Source organism: Falco rusticolus, chromosome 1 (genome assembly GCF_015220075.1).
Source record: "Falco rusticolus isolate bFalRus1 chromosome 1, bFalRus1.pri, whole genome shotgun sequence".
Lineage (NCBI taxonomy): Eukaryota > Metazoa > Chordata > Aves > Falconiformes > Falconidae > Falco > Falco rusticolus.
In genome coordinates, this window is record NC_051187.1 from 25,683,505 (window position 1) to 25,711,467 (window position 27,963).

The 27,963-nt window shown below is 47.5% G+C and overlaps 1 protein-coding gene across 5 annotated transcripts in view; it reads right to left on the bottom strand.

Moving 5' to 3' along the window:
* Nucleotides 1-10,097: 10,097 nt before the first annotated feature.
* TYW1 (tRNA-yW synthesizing protein 1 homolog) overlaps nucleotides 10,098-27,963 on the bottom strand; it is a 106,732-nt gene continuing 88,866 nt past the window's right edge. For 4 of the 5 annotated variants that reach the window (XM_037375135.1, XM_037375133.1, XM_037375131.1 and 1 more), the window contains exons 15-16: nucleotides 26,421-26,588; nucleotides 10,098-13,766 (exon numbers count right to left, since the gene is read on the bottom strand). In XM_037375135.1, the coding sequence (XP_037231032.1) occupies nucleotides 13,545-13,766; nucleotides 26,421-26,588 (390 nt within the window). In that variant the 3' untranslated portion in view covers nucleotides 10,098-13,544. Of the gene's footprint in view, nucleotides 13,767-26,420; nucleotides 26,589-27,963 lie in introns of those variants that run through there. The other variant, XR_005102223.1, reaches the window with a different exon arrangement.

Sequence of the window (27,963 nt, forward strand, 5' to 3'; positions counted from 1 at the left end):
CTATTTCATGGCCCCTTCCCAGTAGGTTTCCCACCCCACATCTTGCCAGGATTCATTTCCTACCCCTAACCCCACTACCAGGTGTGGGGTGCAATCTGCCTGCAGCTGAGCTTGGTCTGGCAGGGCAGAGCTGCCAGCAGTGCTCCCTTCATGAGTACCCAAGAAACATGGCCAAGGGTCCTCAAAGCCACAGTCACCACTAACCCCACCAGCAGTTTGTTGGATGCGGCACCACATCCCCGTCCCTGGTCCCAGCGGGCTGCAAAACTCACCTCCAGCACCATCCATGAGCAGAGACATCCTTCAGCATCAACTCCCCAGTGCTTAAGGATCTACCTTTGAAGCTCAAACCCAACCTCCTTCCATTTGGGCAGCCCCAGTGGCTTCTGCAACCTTCCCAAGTGCCCTGCCCAAGTCCCTCCCTCCTGCTGTCCTTACAGCAAACCCATCCACCTAGCGAGAAATCACCTGCTGCTGGTTTTCCTCCTCCAGAGCCCTTTTCCAGCCACGTTTCTCCTTCCACACAGCAGCACGGCCCTCACAGCTGTGGGAAATACCCTGCAACACTGGCCTGAGAAAGCACAAACTGCAGAAAGTGGAGGTTTTATGAAAATAACTACAAGGACCAAACAGGTTTTGCTGTTGGCCATGTCCACACTGGCGGTGCAAGGGGATGCAGGTGGAGACGGATGCTCACTGTTGCTCTCCAGAAGAGCTCTGCCCTGGTGGGCTGCTGGGGAAGTAGAAAACACCTTGGAACCACAGATAAACATGTCTCCTTCCCATAGATTTGATACTGCTGACTGCTATGGGAGTGTGTATCCCTGGAGTGTGAGCTAAGCACAGGCTCCCGTACAGCAAGCACTGTGGGAGCACCCAGGAGGATGCTTCCAGCCATGCACGCCACCCGTGCTGTGAGTGTTCCCAAAATATTTAGGAAAATACAATGAAGGAAAAGATGTGTAAGGAATGGAAAATGTGGGGAGATAACATAAGCCCCAGCACAGCATACAGCAGAGTGCTGGCGAGCCCTGCTCGCCTGAGGAGGTCCTGCCTGCAGCAGTGCAATCAAAGCCAGTAAACCCAGCAGGAAGGACCCAACTCCCATTTGCTGTTTTCACATTTTCACTTTCAAAATAACAGGCAGCAGGTCCCTTTTGCTATGGCCAGGACGAGCACAGCACCACAGGCTGGCAGCCCGGCTGCAGGCACAGACAGCCCGCAGCAAAGCCAGGGCAGAGAGGGATGTTCCGTCCCTGCCGACACCCCAGCCAGATGTTACCCTCCTTTTGTTAAGTGCAATTTGCTGCTTTCTTATGGAGCTGTTGAAAAAAACACATCATTTCCACTCCTTGTCTTTAAGCTTGCATTAACCACTCCACTGGGGTTGGTGGGACCTGTATCATCTTCTTCCCAAGTGAAGGGCAGACCCGAAGGGAGTGATGGGAAAAACGTGGTGTCCCCATCCACCCTCCAGCCATATCACCTCTTCAGAGATCTCCAGGGCCAGAGGAAACCCAGGAACAAGGTAATCTCCCATGCCTGAGGAGGGCTTTGCCCCAAGCATGGTCCTTTTTTGCAAGGTGAGCCCCAAACTGCTGCAGACTTAATCATGGAGAGACCACCTCTATGAGATGAATAAATTATGGGGAATTTGAGCAACCAACCCTGACATTTTAAAATTAACCACAAAAGTGTTCAAGGAAAGGTGGTGATTACCTTCGCACACTCCAAGTGATGCACAGTGCCTGCAGCAAAGGAACCGACACCATTGATTTTAGCTCTGTGTCTCCTCACTGCGTTACACAACTGCTCACCGAAGCTGCACTGCTCCTTGGGTGCTCTCTCCTCCAGCAGTACTCGTTGCGGCCAGGAGACATTCATCATCGCTTCCTCAAACCAGGAGGCATGATTTGGTGCTTTATTTTGAGAAGCGTTGATGCCACTCTCCCAACTCATGAGTTTTTTCATCTTATTTTCTCCCTGTCTTACTGAAGAGGGAGGGTGAGTGAGCAGCTGGGTGGGCACCTGGCAGCCAACCAAGGTCAACCCACAACACACATCCACATGCTTTTGCTCCTTTTCCAAGTGGGCATTTGCAGACCTTCTAGAAACTGTGTACTCCCCAGGGGACAAGGACAGCAGGCAGCTTGGCATTGGAGACAGCTCCTGCAGGACAGGGGTTTTTGTGTCCCCATGTCCCCCAGGGCTCTGCTTGGCTGCTGCACGGGGCCATGCATGTAGCTTCATGCCACAACTCTGAGATGTCGTGAGTGTGCCCGGGCTCAGAGACCTCACCAGGAATGGAGATTGCTGGCTCCATGCCTCATCCCTCTGAGTGAGGCTTGAGTCGAAAAAGCTGGATAACAGCTTCCACTTCTTAGTCTTGCCTTCTCACTGCTGTTCCTCTGTGGTGTTTAGCAACTTCTGTAGCTTATTTATTTAAAGAAAGCAAAAAGCTTTGTACTGAGCAAATGTTGGGAGAGCAGTGACAGGTATTTTGGTGCTACCCACGTAAGCTGAGCTGAGCTCAGAGCAGCTTTTCTTGTAATGCTGTAAGCCTGCTGCCAAAGAACAATATTTTATTATTACCATGTTAATGCCACGATCCGGTGTTTCGCAGCCTCAGCTTCTGCCTGTAGAGTTCACCGCTGGTTTTCCTTCTGCATTAATCTGGAGAGTAGATTTCCATAATATGTGGACAATGTATCTTATCATTCACAGGGTAGTCTGCTGGAGGAGACCAAAGCACACTAGAAACCCCTCCAGGAAACACGCCACATAGCATCAATCCTGTGCAAAGGTACTGAGGTGGTTTTTTATTTATCAGCTCTCTCACAAGGACCATGCAGCCTCAGTGCAACAAAACTCACCATCACTCCCTGCTGGAGAGGACAACTCTCTTATAACCTGTATCACTCCAATGCTGCAAGCCCAGCCCATGCTGGTGGACGCCCCACCAGCCCCTGATAAGTTTTGACCGTGGCCAGGGGGAAACACAGACCTTGGCATGCTGTGGTTGACAAGCAGAAGGGCTGCATGTTAATCAGAAATAGAAAAGATGGGTTAAGGTTTTGCATGCCCAGCCTGCACCTGGACAAAAAGAAAAGAAAAAAAAAAAAAAAAAAAAAGGGAAAAAAAAAGCAGAAAAGTCCAAGTTAAACCTCCAGGCTCAAAAAAAAAAAATAATGCATTTTCACATCTCCAGTTTGCAACCACAGAGAAATCAGATCCAGTGATGGATGCTTGGGAAGAGCCATCCCCAGTCCAGAGGGACTGGAGCAAGGATGGGCACCCCTGGCTCCCCGAAACCCAAAGGGCACTTCGATGCACCATCAGTGCCCATCCCCCGAGGGGAAGGGAAAGCAGAACCTGAAGCCAAAGACTTGTCCAAAGTGGCAAATAGAAACTGCAAGTTACAACTAATTTGCTGTATTACTACTGTTCCATTATTTATTGGTTTATTGTTGTGGTTAATTAGCTTATTTTCACATTTTAAAAGGACTTGCAGGATCTCATGAAATGATACAAAACTTGTCGCTTTTATTTAAAAAAAAAAAAAGTCAAGGAGAACTATTTCATTTTCATTTGTGGCAGCCTTAATGGCACCTGTAAGTTCCAGCCGTACCCATTGCAGGCTGACGTGACTGCCTGGGCAGCGGGTGCTGCTGCCGCCCCAGCGAGGCTCACGGTGCAAGGGGGGGGCATCACCTGCTGACAGAGCCAGAACCCCCAGCCCGGCATGAAAAGCCTCCTCCGATGCCGTTTGCCTCAAAGCAAGCAGTCAATTAGCAAATACCACCCTTAAATCGGGCTGTTTTTTGAGTTGAATCACGCTGTTCATAAGCCTGATTTGAGGGATGGAGTAAACATGGAATTACCGGGGGCTTCTTTGCCCATGCTAAGCCCATGTGTCTCAATGAAATAAAAGTGCTGGTGGATCTGTTGCTGTTTCTGGGCTGCATTCCTACAGATCCTGCCTTTTATTGAAAATAAACCCAAAATAAATGTATTTCTGAAAACCCTAAAGCTGCTCCCCCCAGGAAACAGTGGGTACATGGGACACAGCAGCGGTGGCAGGGAGGAGAAATGGGGAAAAGAGCAATATTTGACCATCACCATCTTGCTGGGCAGCTGCACCAGGAGGGTTTCAAATGGGACCACAGGACCTGACCCAAAAGAAAAAAGGCTGAAATGTCAGCACTTCCAAGTTCTGCAACCTCCTGGATGTCTGGGAAGCCTCATCCCTCCTGGGCTGCCAAAACGTCACAGCCACATACAGCCAGCGAGGAATATAACGGCTGTGGGGTGGGAATAAGTAAAACTCTGATTAAGCAAACATTTAGAAGCAAATGGATGTGTTTTAATGACGTTTAACCAGGGAAGGCAGGAACTGGCTACCAAGCACAGGGTGCAGGCAGCTGTGCAGGCAGCGTGGCTACCTGCGAAGGGGCAGCCCCGTGCAAACCCCCAGGGGCTCTCCATCCACCCGCACCAGTAGCTTTTTGGGTTGTGGAATGAGAAGTGGAAATATGTATGCTAAGGCCAGGGGAGTGAGGCAGTGCTCCCTCTCTGCTGGCTGCAAGGGTGTGGGATGCTCTAGATAATAGAGCAGCTGCGTAAAGGCCACGTTCCCCCCTTATAGACCCTGATGGAGCTTCACAGCTGGGACATAGCGACAGCAAAGGCTGCAAGGAGCCCGTTTCACTGCAGAACATCACAGTCAGGTCTTTGTGATTACAACGGAAACGAACCTGCCAGCGGGCTTCACCTGCCATCCTCCCCCAGTCCCAGCCGGAGGAGAAATTACCAGTTACCGAAGACAGCTCAGCAGCTCGGGGGGCTGTGGATAATTTGACAAGCAGCTTCACATTTCCTGGGGCAAGCCACTGGCACGGCTGCGGCATTTAACAGCTAATTATTCATGTCTTTGATGCTTTCTCTCTGTTTTCCATATAACATGTATTTAGCACTAAGATGATTTAAACAGCTGATCTGATCTGAGCCCCTGGCAAAGAGGATGAAATTCAGCAGGCAGCGGTGGTTTAAGCTCCCAGATGGCTGCCCTGCAGGTGAGGATTGTTATTATCAGCATCCCTAAAACAAGCCGGCGATAGGAAAGGCACACGGCAAATAACGGCAACAAGGTGGCAGGACAGAGGTGATAGAGCTCGCCCCGGCGTGGGTGCAGGTGCTTGCAGGAGGTGAATAGAAATGTCCCTTGTTCCCTGTGGTCACCTGGCCAGAGTGACTGAGAGCTTCCAACCCACCTTGCAAACAAGGAACTAGTCCTTGGCTGGTTTAGGGACCTGAACTGGCTCACGCTTAGGCAAACCAGGCTCCATTGGAGCAAAAAAAATGGCATCAAGTTTTGGAGGATTTCTCCCATCAGTATTTAACCACATTTTTTTCTAAGCAATTGCTGTATTCTGAATTTTGTCAAGGTTTTGGTGGTTGGTGGGGGGGGGGGGTCTGGATTAATTTCTTCTTGTCATCAATTTTCATCTATCCTGATAAGGTTTTTTTGGTTTAGAAAATTTAATTTGAAAGATGCCACCAGTCACTATGCAACAGGGGACCTGAAGGTCTGGCTTCCCCTAGCTGGGGCATCCTGGCAGAGAGCACCCACCCGTCCCGGCAGCTGCCCGATGGGCTTGAGCCCACCCTGAAATGAGACGGGGAAGAATATGAATATAGCACATCACTGAAACAGAAATTGTCCACAAGGAAAGACTATTCCCAGCTCTTCTTCCAGGTCAAACGTTCCTTTTTAGGTTGTGAAACCCTTGAAAAGTTTCCTTCTTCATTCAATAGAACAGTTTATTTTAAAAAAAAAATCTTTAGTTACTTTGTTCCTTAAAAAAAACCCAGTTTAAAATACATCAAGGTAAAGTGTAGAAGAAAATAAAATAAAATAATACAACTAAGTCTCCCAAGAGATTTAATCTAAATTTCAAGGAAAATCAGAACTGAGCTTTTTACTATTTTGTGGAAAGCATGGGACCCCCAGGCCAGTGCAGTTGCTCCTGGCTGCTCTGGAACCTGGACCACATCGGCATGGCTGGGATGAGGGATTAGCTGCTCTAGTTCGTTCCTCAAGAAACCCTCCTGTTGTGGAGATGCAGCAAATTTTGGCATCTTCTCTGTTGCACCCTCCAAAATTTCCCAGTGGAAGTGGGAAGCCTTGTGCAGCACCTTCCCTATGTCTGCAGCATCCTTCAGAGGAGCCCGCAGCCACCCTGGGGGCTCTGTCATGGGGAATAACCATTTTGGATGTTTTTAATACACATATGGAACCATGGTCTTGGCAGCCTGAAGACAGAGAGGCTGGGAAACAAAAAGGGAGAGGATGCTCCAGCCCTGGGATGGGGTGTTCCTGGGATGATGGGTGTCCCCAGGGTTGGGTGCTGCAACTAGGGAGGTGTATCAAGTGGCATTTTCAAGTCACCACATCGGGATTTTAGGGGTTTAAAAGGAAAAGGCCAGGTCAGGCTGTGAAAGGCAGTACAGGGAGCTCTGGCTACATCACTCCCTGGGGAGAGGGCAGAGGGTCAGCTGGGAACCAGGGAAAGTCACAGCTGGGGTGTGAGACCTCAGGGACAGCAGTGAGAACACAGGCCAGGCTTTTGTTAAAAAAAAAAGAAGAAATGGTAAAACTAACAGAAAGCCTGCTGCGACAGTAAATTATTTCCAGTCCAACATGAACAGCAGCTTCTGGGGGAAATGCTTTAAATCGCCAGACTAAAGATAACTGTTCCTGGCATCCGCCTCTTTGCATCTCCAGGGCCCTGCTGTGTCTCCGGCCACCCTCAGCATCAGCGGCTGCAGGACTTTGGGAGCCCTTCCCTGCCCCCCACCCGGGCCAGCACAGGCTCCCCCACCCCGGACACCCCCTGCCCTCTCCTGTGGCCTCACCTGGAGCTTCCCCACCTGCAGAAGATACCGACAGTTAATTTAAACCAGCGCTTTGCTCTGGGAGGTGGTTTATCACCACCTGTGACATCCTGTGAACACTTCCCAGCACTCCTGGGGTGGGAGATCATCTCAGCATCATCTCTTTGAGGACTGCTCATGAAATGGGGTCACCAGGACTGTACAAGCAGCAGCGAGACCTTTCCTTCCTCAGCCTTTCCAAGTAATAACGGAGGAAGGCATTGGGATGAAGCCAGAGGCTGGGATTTGTCTAAGCACCAAGGAGACAACCCAAGTATGGTGGCCCTGCTACGGGCAGCTGGAGGACGCAGCCACATGGGCTCATGCCCCACATGGGAAGGGAGACCTGGGCGCCAGGGATGGCATGGCGGATGGTGACAGTCATAAAATCAGCCCCGCTTCATGCTCTCACTGGCTTCAGCCTTGCCACTGCTTATCACATTTTGGGAGTCAACATTCAGACTGGCTGAAGGAGGGAATGATGCCTACTGCAGGTTCTCTGCCTCTTCCTAAATGGCCTATCACTGCTGGAAATGAGATCCAGGAGCTCCTGCCACCTCCATCCCTGCTGCAGCGAGCCATCGAGCCATTGCTGGTTGGTTTTGCTTGGCCAGGGAGGAGACAGAGAGAGGAGGAGGAGGAGGGGGGGAAGGAACTGGTGAGCTCTCACCTCTGGGAAAGCTCAGCTCCAGAAAAGCAAGGGCTTCCTTTGAAATATTTCCCCAGGATTAATTGCCTCCCCTTCATCGCAGCGAGCTGCTAGAGCAGCACATGTTCTCGCGGCTGGGTCAGGTCCCCTCCCGCGGGGCCCACAGCCTTTGCCAACTCAGTCTGCAGCTGATGGAAGGAGAAAGATGCCCTTCCTTCAATTAATTCAGATATCTTCTTCCTTTCCCCTCGAGGCACAATAGTGGCTCTAACACCATAAATGATTTAGGAGTGGAGCCAAAAAAAAGACAAAGCTGATGGATGACAACTCCCTGTTTAGGCGATGTTTTCCTGCTGGAGATGTTTGGAACCAAATATATTTATCCTCATTCAAAAATGAAACACAACCCCTGTCTCAAAGGACTCACCCTGTGAATCAGGGCACAAGGGCAGCGGGGCCGGACAGCGCCCGCAGCACGGCGAGGAGGGATGCCAGCCGGCACCGTGGAAGGAGGCGCTGGGCCAGGCAGATAAAGCCAGGGAGCAATTGAGGAGCCCTGTGCCCCAGTTCGAGTGGTTAAAATAATTTTTGCCCATCTTGCCTTCAGGGTGGAACCTCGTGAGCTTCCAGGTTGGCTGTTGAACCAACAGGTTCCTCTTCCCTGGAAACTGCACCCAGGAAGCACATTGTGCCCTGGCTTCGGGCAAACCCCCCCAAACCGGAGGAGTGGCAGGTCTTCAGGGGGTTCTGGGCAGCCCTGGGGGCAGCAAAGAGGGTGGAGACCCCCCTGCACCCCAGAAGCACCACAGGCACATGCTGCTGGAGGGTGGCTCTGGTCCAGATCAAAACCTATGGAAAATGGGTTGGCATTACCCAGATATTGTCATATACATTTAGAATGATAGAGCATCAACATCACAAGAGCATAGGCTGATCCTGAAAACATGACTTTGGAGAGGTTTTCCCAGACTGGGATCCTGTATCGATCTCTAGCAGAATAGAAAAGATCTCATTTAACTAAGGATCACTTCTTTTCAGAGTGCATCCCATACCATTAAAGTTTCCCTGTGAAAAAAACACAACCCCCAGCCTGCATGAGCATCCTGGTGAGTGGCAATCTATTTTAAATCTAAAAGAAGTAATTTCAGGTGAGGTATGAAATGCTGCTGTTAGGAGAGTAGGTAAAAAACCCCCTCCCAGCAGAAGCAAAGCTCCCCGGCCCCAGCACACGCGGAGCACGACCCCCACAACTGCCTGCAGACAGCTGGAGCAAGAGCAGCAACCCACACCGCCTGGCTGGGTCTTCAGTTTAGCGTGTCCCTGAAATAGCTATAGATGGCGATTTATATTAAGTTGTACAACTGAAAGCTACTTGTGTAAGAGGATTGCTTTTGGATATGTGCGTTGAAAGATTTGCTTTAAGCACAAGGCAATTCAAGTGTAATTGCAAAAGCAAATCCTGCGCAAATTGCTCTCAGAGCAGCTTCCAGATGTCAAGATGGACCCCAGGAGGTTCAAGCAGGTAGGATGGGGCCGTGGTTACCATCCCGCCTGGTATTTGGGGGCAGTGTTTTCCCTCTAGCCACTGAGCCAGGGGAATTGTGATTTTTCTAAGATACCTCAGCTGCCCATCCCCATGGGGATGCCACGGCACTGGGCTCAGTGCAGGTCACCCACCTTGTCTCTCTCCACTGTCTTCTTGGCTAAGCCCCGGTGGCGGTGGCCCCATCTCCAGGGCTGCAAACCAGCCTTCAGCACCTGCTCAGACAGTTGCCCCAGAGCCCAGGAGCACAATGGGCGGGAAGGAAGGACTGAGGGAATGTGAGGATAGGGGGAGGACCAGGGAGAAGGATGGAGGGAACGTGAGGACACAGGGAGGACCAGGGAGAGGCCTCTTACAGCGCCAACAAGTTATTTCAACTGAGCCAAATGGCCCGTGGAGAAGCACTGTGTAATGGGGACAGCAGCAATTTGTGTGTCCCAAGGGGGCTGGAGAAGAAATAGTGCCAATACCACAGCACAGAGAAAACACACAGTTTTCTTTAGGGCTCCCCTAGGATTTCTAAGGGAAGGCACTGTCAGGGTTTTACAGAGCATTTTACATGAAGTGCTAACCACCACGGCAGCCGCTGAGGCCGGCAGCCCCAGGGCTCCGCTGGCACAGGGACCACCTCTGCCTGGGCAGCACCGGCTGCTACCAGGGCTCGGTGTGTAGGAACAAGGGACTGGGGTGCGCACTAGTGATTTATGGCTTCTTCACCTGTCAGGGAGGTGTGTGCAGCATGGAGGTGTCTGGCCCAGGAAGGAGGAATAGGTGCAGAAGAGCTGGCACCCATCAGGAGGAGTATTGCGGGTTATGGTGGACACCAAACACACCAGCCCAAAACTCCATCTGCACCCACACACAACTGATGCTCCAGGGTGAACAAGAGTCCCACAAAAAGCTCACGTCTTGCCTAAGCTGCCACTGACCTCATTTAACACACCCCACAGGAGGCTGCTGATGAAGAGGCACTGAAATATCTGTGGACCTTTATTATTTATGGCATGAAGAACTTCCCTTCCCTTGGGCATGGCTACAGGAAGGTCCCCCATGCTCTACCTTTACAGAAGCTCACACAGAGGAACAAGGATAACCATCATCCCACAGCTGATCAGAAGAAAAGGAAGACCACAGCCTAAATGTGCACACCTGGTGGCTTGGGAGATGCCCTGAACAGCTGGCAGACATGGAGCCAGGCCTGCCAGGAGTCTTGCAGAGCACAGCTGGTGGCTGGAAAAGTCTCTGCACCTACTAAACATCTGTATTCAGGCAGCTGCATCTCACCCCTGGTATTTTCACTCGAACTGCATTAGTTCTGCAAAAATAAGCCCAGAAAAGTTTTTAACTCAAATGTGGTCCAACATTGGGAGCTGCTGAGAAGTCACTTCTTCCACACACCATCCCTCCCAGCAGAAACAGGAGTCGGAGAACAGGTCTTGCTAGAAATGTTTTTCCCATTAACGGCTTCAAATCTTTCAGCATGGAGCACCTGGGCCCTCCTGCGCTGCTAACCTTCAGCCCAAAGCCCAGATGGGAGTTAAATGGTATCAAACATGACCAAGAGAACAGGGGAGCAACTGAGCAGAGGATGGGATTGCCCCAGTGAAGCCATGGTAAGAACACAACAAATCCTTCTCCACAAGGCAAAAGGAGAGCATCCTTTCTCTAGCCAGGTCTTTAAGGAAACCAAGTCCCTAAGACTCACTTCCCATTTCTTTTGAAAATATGGTCGGGAAAGCAAGAAGAAAAAGTAATTTTGGAAAGCCTGGTTGAAAACAGATGTCCACCGCTGAACCAAACACACAAAGATCCTCACCTGGACTTTTCATTGCCCTTAATGAGTCCATGTCTTTCTTCCACCATTCACTGAACAGCAGAAAGTACCACTAAGAACATAAAAAAAAACATTTTCAGGTGGAATAATGCAATAAACAGGTGCCCTCCCAGATGAACTGGGCACTTGCCAGCTCCTGTGATTGGGGCTTTAAAGGATGAAGCACACAGAGACGTCTTAGCTAGGAAGCAGCACTAGCGGCTCAGATCTGATCTCACCATGAACTGGCTCATGCCAGGCACAGGTTCTGAGGTGGGTCACGATAGACGAAGGTCTGTGCACAGGGTCTCGCCAGCCTTGCTGGGACACCTGAGACACCAAGCTCAGACTCCAGCCAGATGCAATCATGCAGCGCGGACATCTTGGGGCTGAGAGTCCCACAGCTGGACTTCGGTGATGCAATGCACACAAAGCGGCAGTATTACCGTGCCAGGTTTCTGTCGTAGGAACACGACTTGAAAATGTCCTGTCCTGCCTCAGGCCTTGCTGGTGCCACCTGTGTGCTGCTTGGCATTGGCTTGAGGAAGCATGGTAACTTCTGACCACCTCCAACCTCCATTCAGTGCTTTGGGGAGGGGAGCTGGGTGACCCACCTGTTAGAGCAGCCTGCCACCTGCCAAGCCCTCTCCATCATCTATGGGCACACACGTGCTCTCCCTTCCACTCCATATGCTATTAAGAAAAAAGAAAGATATTCTGCAACATTTGTGCTTTTGATCTCCTTAAAATCCCTTTAGCATCCCCTCTTACAAAGTCTTGCACAGCAGTGACATACCAAAAGGGCTCTAGGGAAAATTGCTTTATTTACTTTCTTCTTTAGAAACACTTTTAACAGTTTTAAGAAATGAAGTTCTTTTAAAAAGAAATGAAATCACAACCTCAGGAACGCTCACCATCTACAGCACCATGGGTGCTGGGAGTTGCAGGCTTAGGGACCTCACCATTAAGGTGGGAGTGTTGTGAACACCTCCGATCTATGCTCTGGAGCTCAACAGGAAAACAAAAATGCTCCAGTGTGGTTGCACTTTCTTCTCCCCACCAGCTGACACTTCGGGGTCTAAATTAAAGCTATTTCTGCAGCTGGTTCAGCCAGCCACCTCTGCTGAAGGGCTTTAGCTGAAGCAGGTCAAGCCACCACGCAGCAGCCTGAGGAAACGGAGGAGCCTCATTGCCCACTGCCCTCCCACACGGCGGCCCATTCACCCCAAAAGGCTGGCTGGGCACAGCGAGGGAGGAGAGCAGCCACCGCACCCTGGGCCTCAGGGAAGCCAGCGGCAGAGGCACGGGAACCAGCTGGGAAGCAGTAGTGTTGTAGCCAAGTTCAGCCATTTGGCAACTGAAGGCACTGCCGGCCATCGGGGGTCTGCTCCAGGCGTCTGCACGCTGCTGGTTGGGGACTGCAGCAGACACAGATGTTGCATAAACAGAAAGGGAAAGGTTATCAACACATGAAAGCGGGGATTTTCCCAACAGAAAACCACCTGCTCTGCTCTCATTTAAATGCAATTTTCCAGCCAGCCTGCAGTGCCTCCGAACAGTGCCAGGCACAGCCCAGGGTCTCCAAAAGCAACACCCAGGGACACGTCACTGGACCTTGTGCCTAGATGCCACCTCTCCAAACTAAAAGAGTTGGTTTCTTGACACAAGAGATCTCAACTGGATTCAGGTTTTGTTTACATCAGACTACCGCCTCTACCCAAACCAGGAGCAACGCTGCTGACCTGCCTGGGTGAAGGAAGCCATCTGCTGATGCCCAGGGCTGCTAGCTCCCCACAGCATGTCCTCGCCGTGAGCAGAACACTGGACACACACAGCGGGAGCCTAACAGGCCTTTGAAGAATTATATGTGGTGTTTAGGGCTGCTGGGGGAGTGGGATAAAACTACTCAGAAAATATTCTTTGCCAAACCCATGAAACTGGAAGATATTTGGAGGGAGATCATAAGTTGCAGATGATATTTACAGGGGCTGTTACTTATACCATTTCCCAAGCTTTACCTTCTTGGGGATGGAATGGGGTTTTTATAGGAACTGGCACCGGTGTTTAAAACACATAAATCTTTGTTACTGTCTGTACAGTGATACTTCCAGCAGGGCTCAGGCTTTAAGATCCAGATCCGTCTGCAGTCCCACCTTCACAGGTCCAATCACCTCACAGCACTGAAATCCTCTTGGCACAAATCCGTATGGATGTGGTACGTATTGCTGCAGAGAGCTGGGTGCCACCACAGGCTGGGGACTCCTTGCAGCAGGGCACAGAATCACACGAATATTCCCCCTCCATTCCCAACTCCAAACACTCTTCACTATGGAGACCACAGCCACTGCCCCCCTCATCACACTGCCAGTTACGATAAATTGCTGGCATGCACCATTTGTGCTTTATCTTGAGATAGTATTATAAATATTTTCATCCAAAAAACTCTAAAAACAGGAGGGAGGGGTTAAATACAGGCTTCACCCTCCTTCTCAATATCAAACGTCAGAAAAATCTAGGCGAATAGGTCAAAATTGGTGTTAGCCTAGAAACAGAGATCAAAACTCAGCAGCCAGCCATCCCAGAGTTCAGTGAGCCCCAACTTAACCTCAGCACCCAGAGATGTCTCTTGCTTTGTTCTTCCGCTGGTATCTTACATCCAAGGGATCAAATCCCCTTTCTTTGGACCCAAACAGTGCCCAGCGAGGAGTTCTGGCTGCGTAATCAGCTGCTGTGAAAGTCTTGGATCCACCGCTCCTCTCGTGCTCTCGCACCAGCTCCTGGAAGCGCTCGTAATTGATCCAGGTGCACCACTCACCATTGATCTTGAACTGGAAGGAAAAGAAACATGGTACTGAGCCAGGGAGCAATGAGTACCACCAAATACCACATTTCTACAAGACACTGGTTACCCAGCTGTAGTCTTTTTTTAATCTTCAAGCCACATTAAGGTCCAGGTGTAAAGCTATCCAGAAGCTAACACGGGATAACTGCTTTAATAGGAAAAAAAAAATAATCTAGGTGGACAAATACCCAGAACTCATTGTTTCTGAGCCACATTATAACCACACGGTTTGACACCACGCACAAATACAGGATGGCTGTTTTTCTTACAGCTTCAGCCATTTAGCGCTGTCTACCAGCTGTCTACAAGGGGTTGACTGTTGGGTGCTTTGCTGGGCCCTTCAAAGTACCAGATCCTACCACCACTTTGGCCCCACTTTGCCAGAAGAACAATTCCATCGTGCATCCCAAAGCCTTCCCAGGCATGTCTGCCCTTGCCAGGTGTCACTTATACCTGAAAGACCTTGGTTTAGAGAACTGGAAGAGCCCTGGAAGAAACATATAAATAACAGTGATAGCCAGGCACCCCTCGATAAACAGATCCTTCCAAGGCCAACCAAAACCCCTGTTCAGAGCATGTGACACTGACTCCAGACACCCACAGCCTAGCAAAATGGTAACAGGAGCAGTGCCAGAGCCTTGTGTGCACAGAGTATTGTGGTGATTGGCATGGATTTGGTTCTTTGAAAGGGGCAAGAGGGCTGTGTTTGGGAACAGGGAAAGATAAAAAAAGTTTAAGGACACGAATCCTCTTTCCATACGAGAATTTTAAAATATTGTTTATTTTGACAAGCTGAAGCTGCATTTGTCTAGCAGACCTGCTCTGCTAATTTAGCAACATCCTTGACTGAATCCTCAAGCAGGATTTATCTGAACTAAGAGCTTATTATGCATTTCATCCCCACCCCCACCCCCACCCCCCCCCCAAAAAAAGAGGAAGACTGACTCCCTGTTTTTTTCAAAAACATAATGGCTATGGATTTAAAATGGCACTTGACTTTCTGCCCAAGAGCTAAAAGCTTTTTTGGTTGGAAAAAATGCTGACACTCACAAAATTTTGCAGTCAAACATTGCTAATGCTAATCTATTGCTGCCTGCATAATTACAATGAATTCTTGCAGGAGTCATCCTCTCCACACGGAGCAGAGATATCAGACTGCAGAGTCATAACAGTGGGGAACAAGTCTCACGGTAAATACACTTGCCCAACGCTCGCTCTTTATACGCCAAGGTGGAGGCCATGCTTCACTGAGGCAACACAGCCTCCCCAGTGTGTGCAGCCACCAGTAAAGCAATAGAGGAGACAACACATCACCTGTAAAGCAGCAGGTCCCAAACAGGATCCAGGCTCAGGAGACTTGCACTTCCTTCACAGTGTGTGTGGAGGTGCTGGTGACGCGTTCACACACCGTGCATAGGACTACCTGTTCCCCCCAGATCTGATTCACTAACTCAGCAAATTCTTATGCAAACTTGGTGGGGGGGGAGGCCCACGACCCACCAACCAACCCACAGGATCCAGCAAAGCTTTTAACACACATGGCACACAGGAGAGCTGTTCAGCACACAGGCTGTTGAGCTTATTCCCACAATGGGTATGGAGCACTCCTAACAGGTCGGATGGGTCCCTAGATAGCCTTGAGGCCAACCAAGAGAAACCTAGCACATAAAGAACAAAAAAGCTGCCATCTGAACTCAGCTGAATAGGTAATTCAGCAAAGCCCCTTTCCTTGAAAGCTAATGGCATGCTCCAGTCTCCGGATGGAAGGGGGAGCTTGCAATGAGCTGTTAACCCTGTGGTCAAGAGTAGCTCAGCAAGAGCACCAAAGCCACAGGAGATACTGGTGCCACCCAGACCCGCTGAAACAAGGGTATGGACTGCAGCCACCATCCCCAACCCGAATAGTGGCATTGACATCTGCCTCTCCAGAATCTTAAAGTCAGAAACTGCAAGAAAACAGCATTCTATTACCTGCAGGAGACATTGAGAAGTATTCCTAGAAGCAGCCCTGCTCAGACCATTGCTGGTCAAACCAGTCAATGGTGATGCAGCTGCACTCACAACTGATTTAATTGGCAATGGGTGGGTAAAAAACCACCATCCCATGAATGGGCCGGCATCAGTGCTGGCATTCATCATCCACAGCAGCTTCAACATCAGTATGACACTATCACTGCCCAGCCAAGGGCAGAAGCGGTCTTGCACACGGATGAGTCTGACATGAGTTTCTGGGACACAATCAGATGGTTTCTCTCTTTTTAGAAGCAAACTATTCCCCACCCCCCCGCCATCCTCCACTCCCCACTGTATCATGCTGTGGCTGTATCTCACCAACATCAGCTGCTCTTCCATGGAGTTAGTGACCTCTGACAAGACTAGCAGCAGAAGGAAAGAAAACCGAAGATCTTCCAACACCAGCCCCTGAAAGTCCCCATCCCCTGCAGTCAGGCAGCTAAGCTTTCAGAGGCCACCGGAGGAAGCACAGCAGAGCGAGCAAGGATGCAGCTGGCCTGAAGGCAGTGGGCCCAGGCCCACCAGCTTTTGGGGCTGGGTTCTTGAGCAAGGTGGGACACAGAGGTGGCTTAGTGAGCGGCAGGAAGGGACCTCTGCCCTGTCCTCCCCTCATCACTCACTCCCTTTAGCATAAAGCACTACGTATGCTTTCCTGGGGATAAAACCCACCAGGTTTGCATATGCATGTGCATTGCTCTGTGTCCTGAACTTTGGCTAGGTCACCAAAGTAAAATTTTAAGCTATTTAATTTTGACTCCATCTGAACGTGCAGCTCCTGGGACTGAAGAAAGCCATCAGGGCTAAGAGCAGTCTGCTGCAGACCAAGGTGACGATACCGTTCCCACCAGAACAACCAAATGAAGGCTGCCTGGGATTCATTACAAAAGAAGATTAAATAATATTAAATATTTTCAGTGCTGCAATAGCAGAGCTATAAAACACGAAGAAATGAGAGCAATCCTTTAAGTGTGTCATGGAAAGCAATTACTTCTGCTGAGGAATAAAAAAAAATAGACAAAGATGGGGTGCAGGAAAACAGCCTCAATTACCCACAAGATTTATAGATTGGATTTTAACCATTTTGTGATTATTCATAAGTAACAAAAGATTTAAGACTCAAAATACTTTCACAACATTCATATAACCAGCGAGCCAATACTAAACATCAGTGTTATTTCAGACTAATGTGGTCAGGTTTTTTATTGAAATTTTCACTACCTGGTTAAGTCTTTTAAGATGATAAACACACTGGCAAAAGATAAATGGCTGAAACTTTTTTTTTTTTAAGCTAACATCATAAAAAAAAAGTAATAAAGCTACTTCAGTTGGCTCTGAAGCCAAGCTGCATTGCCTGGAAAGGCAAACTTGCCCACCCTGAGGGCACTTTACTTGAGCAGCGAGATGATACAGGAGCCAGGGCATGCCTTTCCCTCAGAGCTCATGCTCCCAGAGTCCCTCACTCTGGTCCCCAAGCTCCAGTCCCCATGGTCCCATCACCAATTGCTCCCTACAGCACTGCAAAACCTGCCTGATTTCTGCAGATCACACAGCCAGGGCAAGGAGCTCTGCCCCTAGCAGGAGTTAATGCTGGGAAAATGAGGAAACTCATAACAGCCTTCAAGCCCAGAAAAGCAGATCTAGGTGTGATGCTGGACCATGACTGGGGACGTGTGTCCAGGGGTTACACACCTCTGCCTGGACTGGGACAGCTGGACCCAGGGGAGCCACAAGGCAATGGTGCAAAAGGATGGAGCTACCTACGTGGGGTTGTGCTGTCCATGGACATCGCCAGCCCCTCTAACAGTCTATAGCAAAACTAGTATATATACAGCAAAGACAACCGGGAGCAAGGACTAAAATAGAGAGGCAAGTTAACTGGGAGCACCAACAGAGCATGGCTAACACCTCCCTTTTCTCTTACAACTCCCAAGAGTGGATACAAACAGGAAATTTCTTTAAATTATCTTTTGTAGTAGGTTTACAGCAGCTCCAAATGATGCTGTAAGCAGAGAGAGAAGCTTCTTGCTACAGAAACCCATCAACATTCATGGAGGAGAAAAGCCACACTACATATTTCTTTTCTTATCAACATATTTGCATAAGCAATTTTGGGGGGGAGGGAGGAATGTATGCATATATTGAGGACAATATAGTAGTACAATTTACTACATTTCTCCAGACATGCATAACTGCTGAGAAATAAACACGAGGTTTATGCAAAGGGATAAAATAGAGGAGAGGCAGAGACAGTGACACATGAAATGCTAACACTGAAAAATGGAAGTCAGCCAAAAATCAATTAGTTTGTCCTAAACAAGGATAATGTTATATTTTCTTCAGAGAAAAACACACTGAAATGGGGTGGCTCCTCTTCATCCGTTCACTCTGATCTTTCTCCACACAAAAATATGAATGTATTTTCAGGAAAGGACTAAACAGTATGGGCTACCTAAGAGAATAAAACCTAGAAGTGGGGCAAAGCCTGCTGTGGCTCCTTGCAGACCTCATCCTTGCAGAGCAAACCCTGGGCTGGAAGGACAGAGGCTGTCCCCGAGGCAGAGACGACCCACAGGAAACCTTTCTCTGTGTTTCTCTGTGTGATGAGCTGTGTTGCAACGCAGCATCCCCAAGGAGCAGAGGGAAGAACTGGGAAGAGAAAGCAGAGCTTTGGGTCTTGCAACAACTACTCTTTAATTACTTGAGGACACGAAGATTTAGTATTTCAACAAATAGATTCTTCCCCAGGCAGATGCACAGGGTCTAATAGTTAAACACGGCAGTTTTACACGTTGCTTTAAAGACCACACAAAAAAGTAATGTGGGAAGCAGGGAAAACAGCATGTACTTCAGTTGCAGGGAGGCACAGAACTGGCGTAGCATCATACAGGAGGGCAGGGAAAGCCCACTGCTCCTCTGATGCCTTTTTAGTTATGGTTTCCAGCATTTTAAAACCTGTCTTTGCCAAATGTTTCAGTCAACACTTATTTTGGTTTGCACATAGCATGAGACATTAAAGGAGCATTTTGCAAAAGCAAGTCTCAGCAACTCGGCTTTTGTAAGGCCAGCAGGTCTGACGCTTCCTAGTCCGCAGTTACATCCCATCCTGAAAAACAAATTAAACCCAACTGCCAGCTCTGCTCTTAGACATTCAGAAATGATTAAGTCCTTCCCCCTGCCTAAGCACTGAAATCCCAGCCAAGCAACACAAGCTGACAGCTCACACGGGGGCTCTGTGCTGCTGGCATGCCTTGCTCCCTGTCTCTCCCCACAGAGTGGCTGGATCCAGCACTGTCTTCACAGCCCTTTCCTGGCTGCCACATGCAAACCAACCCTCAAGTGCCAACAGCAGTGCTGCTGCCCATGGCTTTGGTGAGCCAGGGCTGCAAGATGCAGTCAGTGTTGCATGCTCTGTGTTGCAGGCAGGGGGTTGCTTTCACAAAAAAAACCCACCCCAAAAAACCCCAACACAACCCCACCCCAAGAAACCCCAACACAACAAAGAAAACCAACAACAAAAAAATTGTTTTGTGCACAAAGACTTTACGGGAGGTAATGCATTCACAGTCCATCAAACATTACAGTCCCTGCGGAGCCTGAGCATTTAAACACAGAGGGATTTAAACAGGCCCAATACTACATCCCATTTATATTCCTTCTTGAGAAGAAAACTTATCTTTGAATTATCTTTGGAGAAGCAGTCAGGATATCCTCAGTCTGTTTTTCAGTGGCTTTCCTTGAAATATTTTCTTTGTTGAGCTTAAATACATTCTTTTGCTATTAAGGAAAAGCATTGTCCTCAGGAGATGGAGAGTGGCTTTGCACACAGGTCTTAAGCAGATGTATTTATAATTCCATGCTTACATAACTATGTGGTCCTGAAATTCAAAAACTTGTTTTCAAGTATCCACACAGCCTCCTGCCAGCTGTGCAGACTGTCCATCTCAAGCCAGGTGAGCTCACAGCCCACAGGGTCACTGAAGACCACTTGTCCCCACACTACAGGGCTTATATTAATGGTATTTTGAGATTAAAAGAAAAAAAAAATCTGTGGTAGAAATGCTTCTCTCCTTAGAAGCCGTGGTAGCAGCTGGTACCACTCAGGAGCATCAAAACACCACAAGTTTTATCAATCTGCAGGGATACATGTTATTTATTATATATTTTTTATTTTATCTATATAACTATATATTAACAATATATATTTTAACATATATTGATATATATGCAGCCAGGATGCACATGAAGTCTTCATATATAAATTAAAAAATATATATTAATAGTATATATTAAAATACATATTACCACATATGCAAAAATAAATCCGTCCCGGCTACTTTTCATACTGGCTGCAACTGGCCATGTGGCAGGGCAGTAGTTAACACCCAACATCCCTTTTATTTCCTCTTACATTTTCATTGTCAGCAAAGAGACCAGGAGACACTTACAGACCCCAGGTCTGCTACAGCACGTCGGTCTCAAAGGAACAGCACAAAGCTTGCGGAGAATCCCTCTATGAGCCACATCCACACATTCAGTGGGCTAACGTACACATCTGGCTTTTCTATAATGGACAGACAGAAGTCTCATGAACCATCTAGATGGTGCAGCTGGGCTCTCGCAGTCAGCAGGAATTTAAATACTGCAGCAGCTGAGGCCATACGTGAAGCTGGGGGGGTAGGTTCATCCCGCTCTCACTGTGACTGACCTGCCAGTCTTTACCTTTGTGATTCCCCTTCTGAAAAATAAAATCACATCTTCCCACTCCACTTCCGAGTCATTTGGCTTATAAGCAGTTCAGACCACTGGTACACAAAACAGGAGATGCCCAAGTAGAGGGTAATGCCGTGTCAAATGTGTTACTTGGGAATTAGTTACCACTCCAGATTTGCAATGCAGCAGCTTTCAGCTGCTGGTCTTCAATTGCTGGTCTCCACCACCAGCCACTTCTCCGGGCATGACATCAAAAAAGGCTTCTGTAAAGATGATCTTGATGGCTCAAATCCTAGCTCCTGAATTTAAATTTGAAGGCTGCCCATCATTGCAATAAACAAAACAGCTTTTACACTGTCACACAGGGTATTATTAAACAGATCATATATAACGGGAGTGCAAAGCACTTACATTATGCAACCGCGATGACTATTTTCACCACCTGCCAGTATGAAGCTCTCCAAGTCAAACAAATAATTCATTGAATTATTACACACAGTTTCTCACCTAATTAAGGCTCACAATTATTTAAGGCTCCCTTTGTTTGACAGTGGAAGTGACTGAAATGGAGTCACTCAGGAAAAGAAGAAATATTGTAGAATAATTAATCTTAACAGGGTCATATTGCTTGTTAAAAAGCTAAAATCTTTTGTTTTTAATTACCACTTGTAACCTCAGGCTTTAGGGGGAAGAAATAAAGATTAAGGTGGTTATTAAGTTACAAATGCATGCAACAGAACAGCACAGGGGCATGCAGAGGCAAGTCTCACTACATGCTGTGTCCATGGGGCTAAATGAAAATCTGCAGGGACACCAAGCCCTGGGAACAACAGAGTTTTAAACTCCTCAGCAACGTTGCAGACAGTATCTATGAACAGTTAACAGTACCGAAAGTTTCCATCAATTTTAGATGGGAACAAAAAGTAGCCTTGCAGTTATATGTTCAGTGAATTAAATAAGTGCTCATTAGCAATCAGACATCTTACAGTAGATGAAACACCTTCTAAAGCTGGCAACTAGAACGCCTGGAAATGGGATCCGCTGTTGTGTTTTTCAAGAGAGTGAAACCAAAAGGCAACACGAAACCAACGCTGACCCGACCTGCGCAGCTGAGCAGGCACCGTCCCCCACCAGTGCTGCATGGCCCCATGCCTGTGGGACCAGTCCTCTGCAACTCGTTAGCTTCTATTTATTATATCTAATCTCGCATGAGTTAGTCTAAAAAAAAGATTCATTATTGCAGATTTTTTTTTTTAATCCCTACCCACTGCAGAGCAGAACATCTCATCTGCCAATTAAGCCAGGGCTACAACCAGACAGTTTTAATTCCAGTGGATGAAAAATGGATTACTTCAGCACAACTGTGATCATCTTTTAATAACTAACAGATCAAGCACAGCAGAGCCACCTTCCTATTTGGAAGGAGACAACGGAAAGAAAAAACCTTCAGGAAACGTAACACTCGTACTCATGCCTGCACTAAGGCTATTCTTTGGCTACTGAGACACCTTGTCCTCAGCTGGGGAGCAGCGTCATCCCCTGCATCTGCTGCAGACACAGGGATGTGGCATCTACTCAGTGACCTGAAGCAGCAACTCCAGTTTGCTTTCCCCCTTTCACAGTAACGCTGTCACAGGTACAGGGTAACTGATGGGTGAGCAGGCAGAGAACATGACCCAAATTCTGGATCTGGGATGCTTGATCACAAGAACAGTTTATGCTCTCCGAATGATTTGCAAGGCAGGAAGGAAATAAAGTGTGATGGACTATTTTTCTGTAATATAACCCTTGTTAGTCAATCTGCAGCTGGTAGTTAAGTGCTTCCTTTTCCTCCCTAAATATAGATGAAATGCTCAGCATGGAACAACTTCAACGCCTTTCACCCAACCTCTCAAGCCTTCTGCAAGTGCAGCCAGGATGCACGTGAAGTCTTCATGTCCCATCCAAGCCTCCATGGTGCAGACACAGGCCATGCTGGAAAACCCGGTGGGAAAGAAAAGGCTGATTCCCTCTTTGCTGGGAAGATTTCTTCGTTGATGGAGAGTGATGAGCACCTTCGGTCAGGCTACTATCTTCTCCCAACTCATTTCAGTTCAAACTAACCACGACACCTGCCTCGGAGGTACCCTGTGTAACCTCAGCACTGCATTTTGATTATGGAAATGAAATGATTACAAGGACCTTCCTAAAATCATCTACCTTGGGTCATTTTGTGGATGCCAGGCTCACACTGCCATGCTGGAGAATGCAGTGCTAACCCAGACCACGTCAACCAGGGAAATAATCCAACTGGTGAGGCAAGGGAGGTTTGGGACACAAGACTGCCTCCACACCACAAGGGAACATCTGGATCCAGGCTATGGACTTGGATCTGCTTCTGGAAGTCAGGTGTACCCATTTATTAAGGTAAAAAAAGAACAATGGCAGCCACCCTTCTGAACCCACCAGCCTTTCATTTCATCCTGCTAAGTGAGACATCCAAAGACAGCAAAAAGCAATGGGATTTCAGAACTATTCCCTGTGCCACGCATAGCTAATTGACACAGAAATCAATCCCAGCATCACGGGTGAGAGGCAGGGATCCTCACACCTACTAGAAAACTTGCTAAGGACCAGAGCGAGCAGCTAGGACACAATACAAACTGAACTAACGAGAAACTTGTGGCTGTAAAGCAACAGGGAGAATGTAGCTGGAAAACAACCCACTTGCAAAAGCAAGGTAGATATTTAAATGAATGTAATAGAAGAGAATTGGCAGGCAAGCGTTTTAACACAATGGAGAAAGTGGTAAACACAAAGCAAATTCAACAGACCAAGGCAGAGGGGTTTAGTCTATAAATTACTAAGATGCTAACTTTCACTCAAAAAAATCTTTGCTTGCAAGGCAGCTGCAGCACATTCCCCCTTCTTAAGCACTTGTTATGGTTGTCCTGAGGATACACTTATGGTTACAATCCAGGAAAAACAGCGCCTAACATCTCTCTGGAAAAGGTTACTCGAATTAATTGTTAAATGATAAAGCTGCTGCTGTCTCAGTATCTCAGCCATTAGTTCAACAGTGCTGTAATAAATTAAGTTTTTGTACCGTGGTGTTTATAGGATTTGCTACAAAGAAACAGTTACTCAAGAACTTAGCCCTATTGCCACAGAATCAGAAAGGATGGAACCAAAACACACTGGGCACCTCTCAAGAATAGATGGAAACCTGTATGTGGAGGGGAGCAGAAAGCTGGGAGGAAGATGCAGGAAAGGCAGGGAAGAGGAGCTCTCCCACCCATGGGAGCCCAGACCAAGCCAAGGAAGGGCTGCACTCAAGCCTAGCTCTCCTTGCTTGTCCTTCAGGCTCAAGCAGCTGACACCCAGTTGGAAACAAACACCAAAAAACAACAACAAAAAAGTGGAAATACCAGTAACTAATGGTTTCTCAGGTTATGGTGAGTGAGGCACAGGCATTCTCTGTGTTATTTTTTTAGGCTCTATGAAGGGTAACTGGAAAACAAACATTTTACTGTAAGGTTTCAAGTTATGAGATTTTTTTTAAGGTCTCCTGGGATAGCGCAGGAGTGCCAGATCCAAAGCTCTTTGCGGTGAAGTGGGACATATCTCACGTCCTGAGACTCACCAAGTCCTGAAGGCTCTCACAAGCACCTCACCTGTAACTGCAGAAAGACTCAGACACCAGGAACCCACTCCTGGTCAGCAGGGTGCATGTGCCTGCACGCGTATGTGGGAAGAGACTTGGAAGCCCAATAATACACTCTTTGAGACACTGAGGTATCCTGAAAATGCAACAGCTCTAGTCTCTGTATCACCTCTTGATTTCCCGAGAAAAGAAAATAACACCAAACGTACAAACTTCAGTTTCCTCTACCTAAAATCCCCTGTTTCTACCTAAATCCCTGGGCTTAAGAGACATCAGAGCCGACATTCTAAACTATCACTCATCAGGTAAGCATATGCCCATCAACGACTCTCCATAAATCAGGAAGCAGTGGCTGCAAGCAAGCAGCATTATTTCTCTGACATTTTCAACTTTTTTATACAGGCTGGCATTTCAATATTGGCATTTAAAATTAATATGAGCACTGACCACCTCAAAACTCAGACCTAGAAGAACACAGTGAAATAAATCACATTTCCTAATGATTTTTATTACCATCTTCTTGCAACTCCTTAACTTTTTTAAGATACCTTTGATTTTGCAATTAATCACTAGTTTGACTGTTCCCAGAGTACAGGTTTGCTGCAAATAATATACACTGACAAATTTTATTCTCCACTGGAGCCTGAAATTCAAAATTAAATGTAATAGAAATAAATTTATTTTTTATTAGTTATTTTAGTACTGAGTATAAACTGTTTCCAAAAGACACCCTCTCCTAATGGCTTTGGAAAGCAAAGCAGCTGTTGAATTCCTCCTGGGCCGGTATCAATCTATTCTTGTTACTAACAGTGTTACTTAAATTATGCATCAAGAAGTTCGGTGGCAATCTGTTTCCTTTCTTTCCCTGGGCCCTTCACTTCAGAACGGAAAAGAGTATTTTGCAATCAAGGATTTGCTCAGGCACAGTTGCCAGTGGCAACAACCAAGACAAGACTGTAAATAAAGCAACTTTAAATAAAGCAACTTTAAGGTGAATTAAAAGAAAAATAGTGCCAGGTATCCCATTTTCCTCTGCTCTTTTACAGCTGTTCCCATAAAACTGCAAATTGCAAGTAACAGTTTTGTAACTGTGCAGAAGTTTTCAACAATGAAATTCTAATAATGCTCAAATGTGGCTTTAAAATGTTTTGGAGCTTTTGCAAATGGCGATTTTAACTAGTTATTCCCTGCACGTACTGTGAATCAGCTCCCATGGAAATCCCTACACCACCACTCACTAAAAGCAGCTCCCATTTAAGCAAGGGACATGAGAGCGCTCGTGACTTCAACCACAAGCAAAGAATATGCAAAGAGAAAGATCATCACAATTAGCATAATAAGTAGCTGCTCCACTAGTTGCCTAGCTAGCACATTATTAAACACTTTTATTCTTTCTATTAAGCTTTTCTGAAGCTCAGAAAGCAAAATTGTACTTGATATTTTTCATATCCAGCATCCTTTAAATCTAGTATTTTTTTGGAGTTGCACTTTATTTCAAATTGTGTTGATGGTATTTAAGAAGGAACCCAAGTTTCAAACAAAATGTTTTCCACACAGGCTGTTGAAACACGCTTGGCCTGTGAGGCACTCCAATTGCATAAAGGGACGCTGGACTGGTGTCACAAGGCAGCACCACTACTTCTTCTCCATCATTAAGATGGAGAACGCATGTAATTGTTCTAGCTGCTTCGTTTGTCCTGCAAAAGAGTTTTGCAGAAAGGCAGCTCCAGTTCAAAAGGAAAACATCCTCTGTTAACTCTGCCAAAATTATTTCTCCAAAGGAAGAAATACACATTATCTTAACTCTGACTAAAGGGAAGGATGTTCTATAAATTTCTATAAAGTTCTAGCAGGCATCACGAAGATGCAGAAGAGGAAAAGCACAACACTAGCCTATTCTGGTGTAACTTTCTCAGCAAGCTGTCTATGCCACTGAAAATCATCATGAAAATACAGAAACAAGACAAAGCCAGCTGACCCACCTAAGCAAGATTTGTTCTTGCCTTTCTCAAAATGCAAAGCGAGTGTGACAAAGCACAGGAGATACTTGCTTCTTGTCTGGATCCATGGGAATGCTGCGAGTTACCACGAAGAGCTGCAACCTGTAGTGGCTTCAGTAACTATTCCACAGCATGCTCTGCAATATACGCTAATGCATTTTTTTCCCCCAAGAAAATATCCAGCTAACTCTAGAGAGAGTATGTATTGGAACAAGGCAATTGTACAACACTTCCAAGAAGATATGGTGCCGCTATCGCACCCTGACAGTCTCACCTTTTTATGAGCTACCAGAAGACAGTTTGAGTGTTCGTGCTCGCATGCAATTTCATAGTCGGGGATGAGGTCTGCCAGCTCCTGGACAAAGCGCACCACCTCCTCGTGCCAGGGGACGTTGGCCATGGTGAGGCTGCTGGCTGAGCTTTCACCGCAGTATGTCATGCCCTGAAAAGAAATACGGAAATCAGAGTCAGCTTAACCCTTCACAAGCTCAGGGCAGCACTGGCATCAGTCAGAGCAAACCCTGGCAACAGTCTGCTCTGTCCTCCCCTTCACGCTGTATCTTATGGAAAGGTAACAAATTTGAAGATGGCATTAAAAACAAACAAAAAAAAAAGAGAGAGAAATAAATCTGCCTCTCCCTCAGTGACCATCACCAAACCACTGTGTGCCTAGGCTTCTCCAGCAGAAAAAACACAGGTTAGTCCTTATTGTGGAAAGCAGCTTTAAAACCATGCAAACAGAGGATGTTCGTGCTGCTCCTGAGCCACCAAAGGCCCTTTGAATAAGTCACTTGGTCTTAAAACACGACATGCCTGAAAGAAAGTCTCGTGAACATCCAATGCAACAAGTCAGCATGACACTTCTAGAGATACCTGTCCTATGTGCCACAGAGATAAGGACCTTTCCCCTTCCAAGCCAAGGCTGTGATTTCTGCCACTGTCCTCTAATATTCATATAAATCTCATTCTGGCCCCTCGTAAAACTCCATGGGGATAAAAGCATCTTCCCTGGGCTCAAAAACAGAGTTTCCCCAGAAAAAACAGGGCTTTGCTTCTGCCCCTCTGCTCATCTAAGCTGTTTTTGTGCAGTAGCCAAGCACCTAACAATCCTTAACAAAGCCAGGAAGTCAACATCTTCGAGAGGGACATGTTCCTACCCTCCTTTTACAGCCTGGAAAAAAGGGAGACAAGATTTGCACAGGCCATGGGGCAAGCTGTAGGGGAGGAAAGACAGCCGCCCTGGACAGCATTGTGGCACTGCTGGAGCTTCATCTTTCTAACCCAGCCTGCCTCGCCTCTGGTCTGCTCCTCTCCATGGCAGCACTGCTCCTCTGACTTCCAGTTAACAAGACTTACAAGACTGTAAGAAAATTTCAAGGCTTTGTAGGTGCTGCTCTTTGTTGTTCGTTCATTCCTTGGGAGGCAGAAATAACCCAGTTGCTCAGCAATGAGCTTGCTGTTCAGAGGTGACCACAGCATAGACCACAAAAGCTGGTTTGCTGCTGGCTCTGCTGCTGCATCCAGCGATTCCAGGTTCCACCAAGATCCTCAACACTGGCGTGAAAGGATGAACACAAAGCCTCATGCGGCCACATGCTTCTAGAAACCAGGTGGAGAACTCTGCCCAACCTCCTCCATCTAAAGTAACACAAGTTGCCATTTCCAAGACAGTTCTTTAATTCTCTGGCTCAGTACCAGCAGTTCTGTTTGCATGGAGGGCTGCAGGCTGCCCACCTGCCGGGGCAGGTAGTAGCATTTTAAGGAAAATATTGAGCATGCTCCTCCCTGCTTTTCCCCCCAGACCTCACCTACAGGAG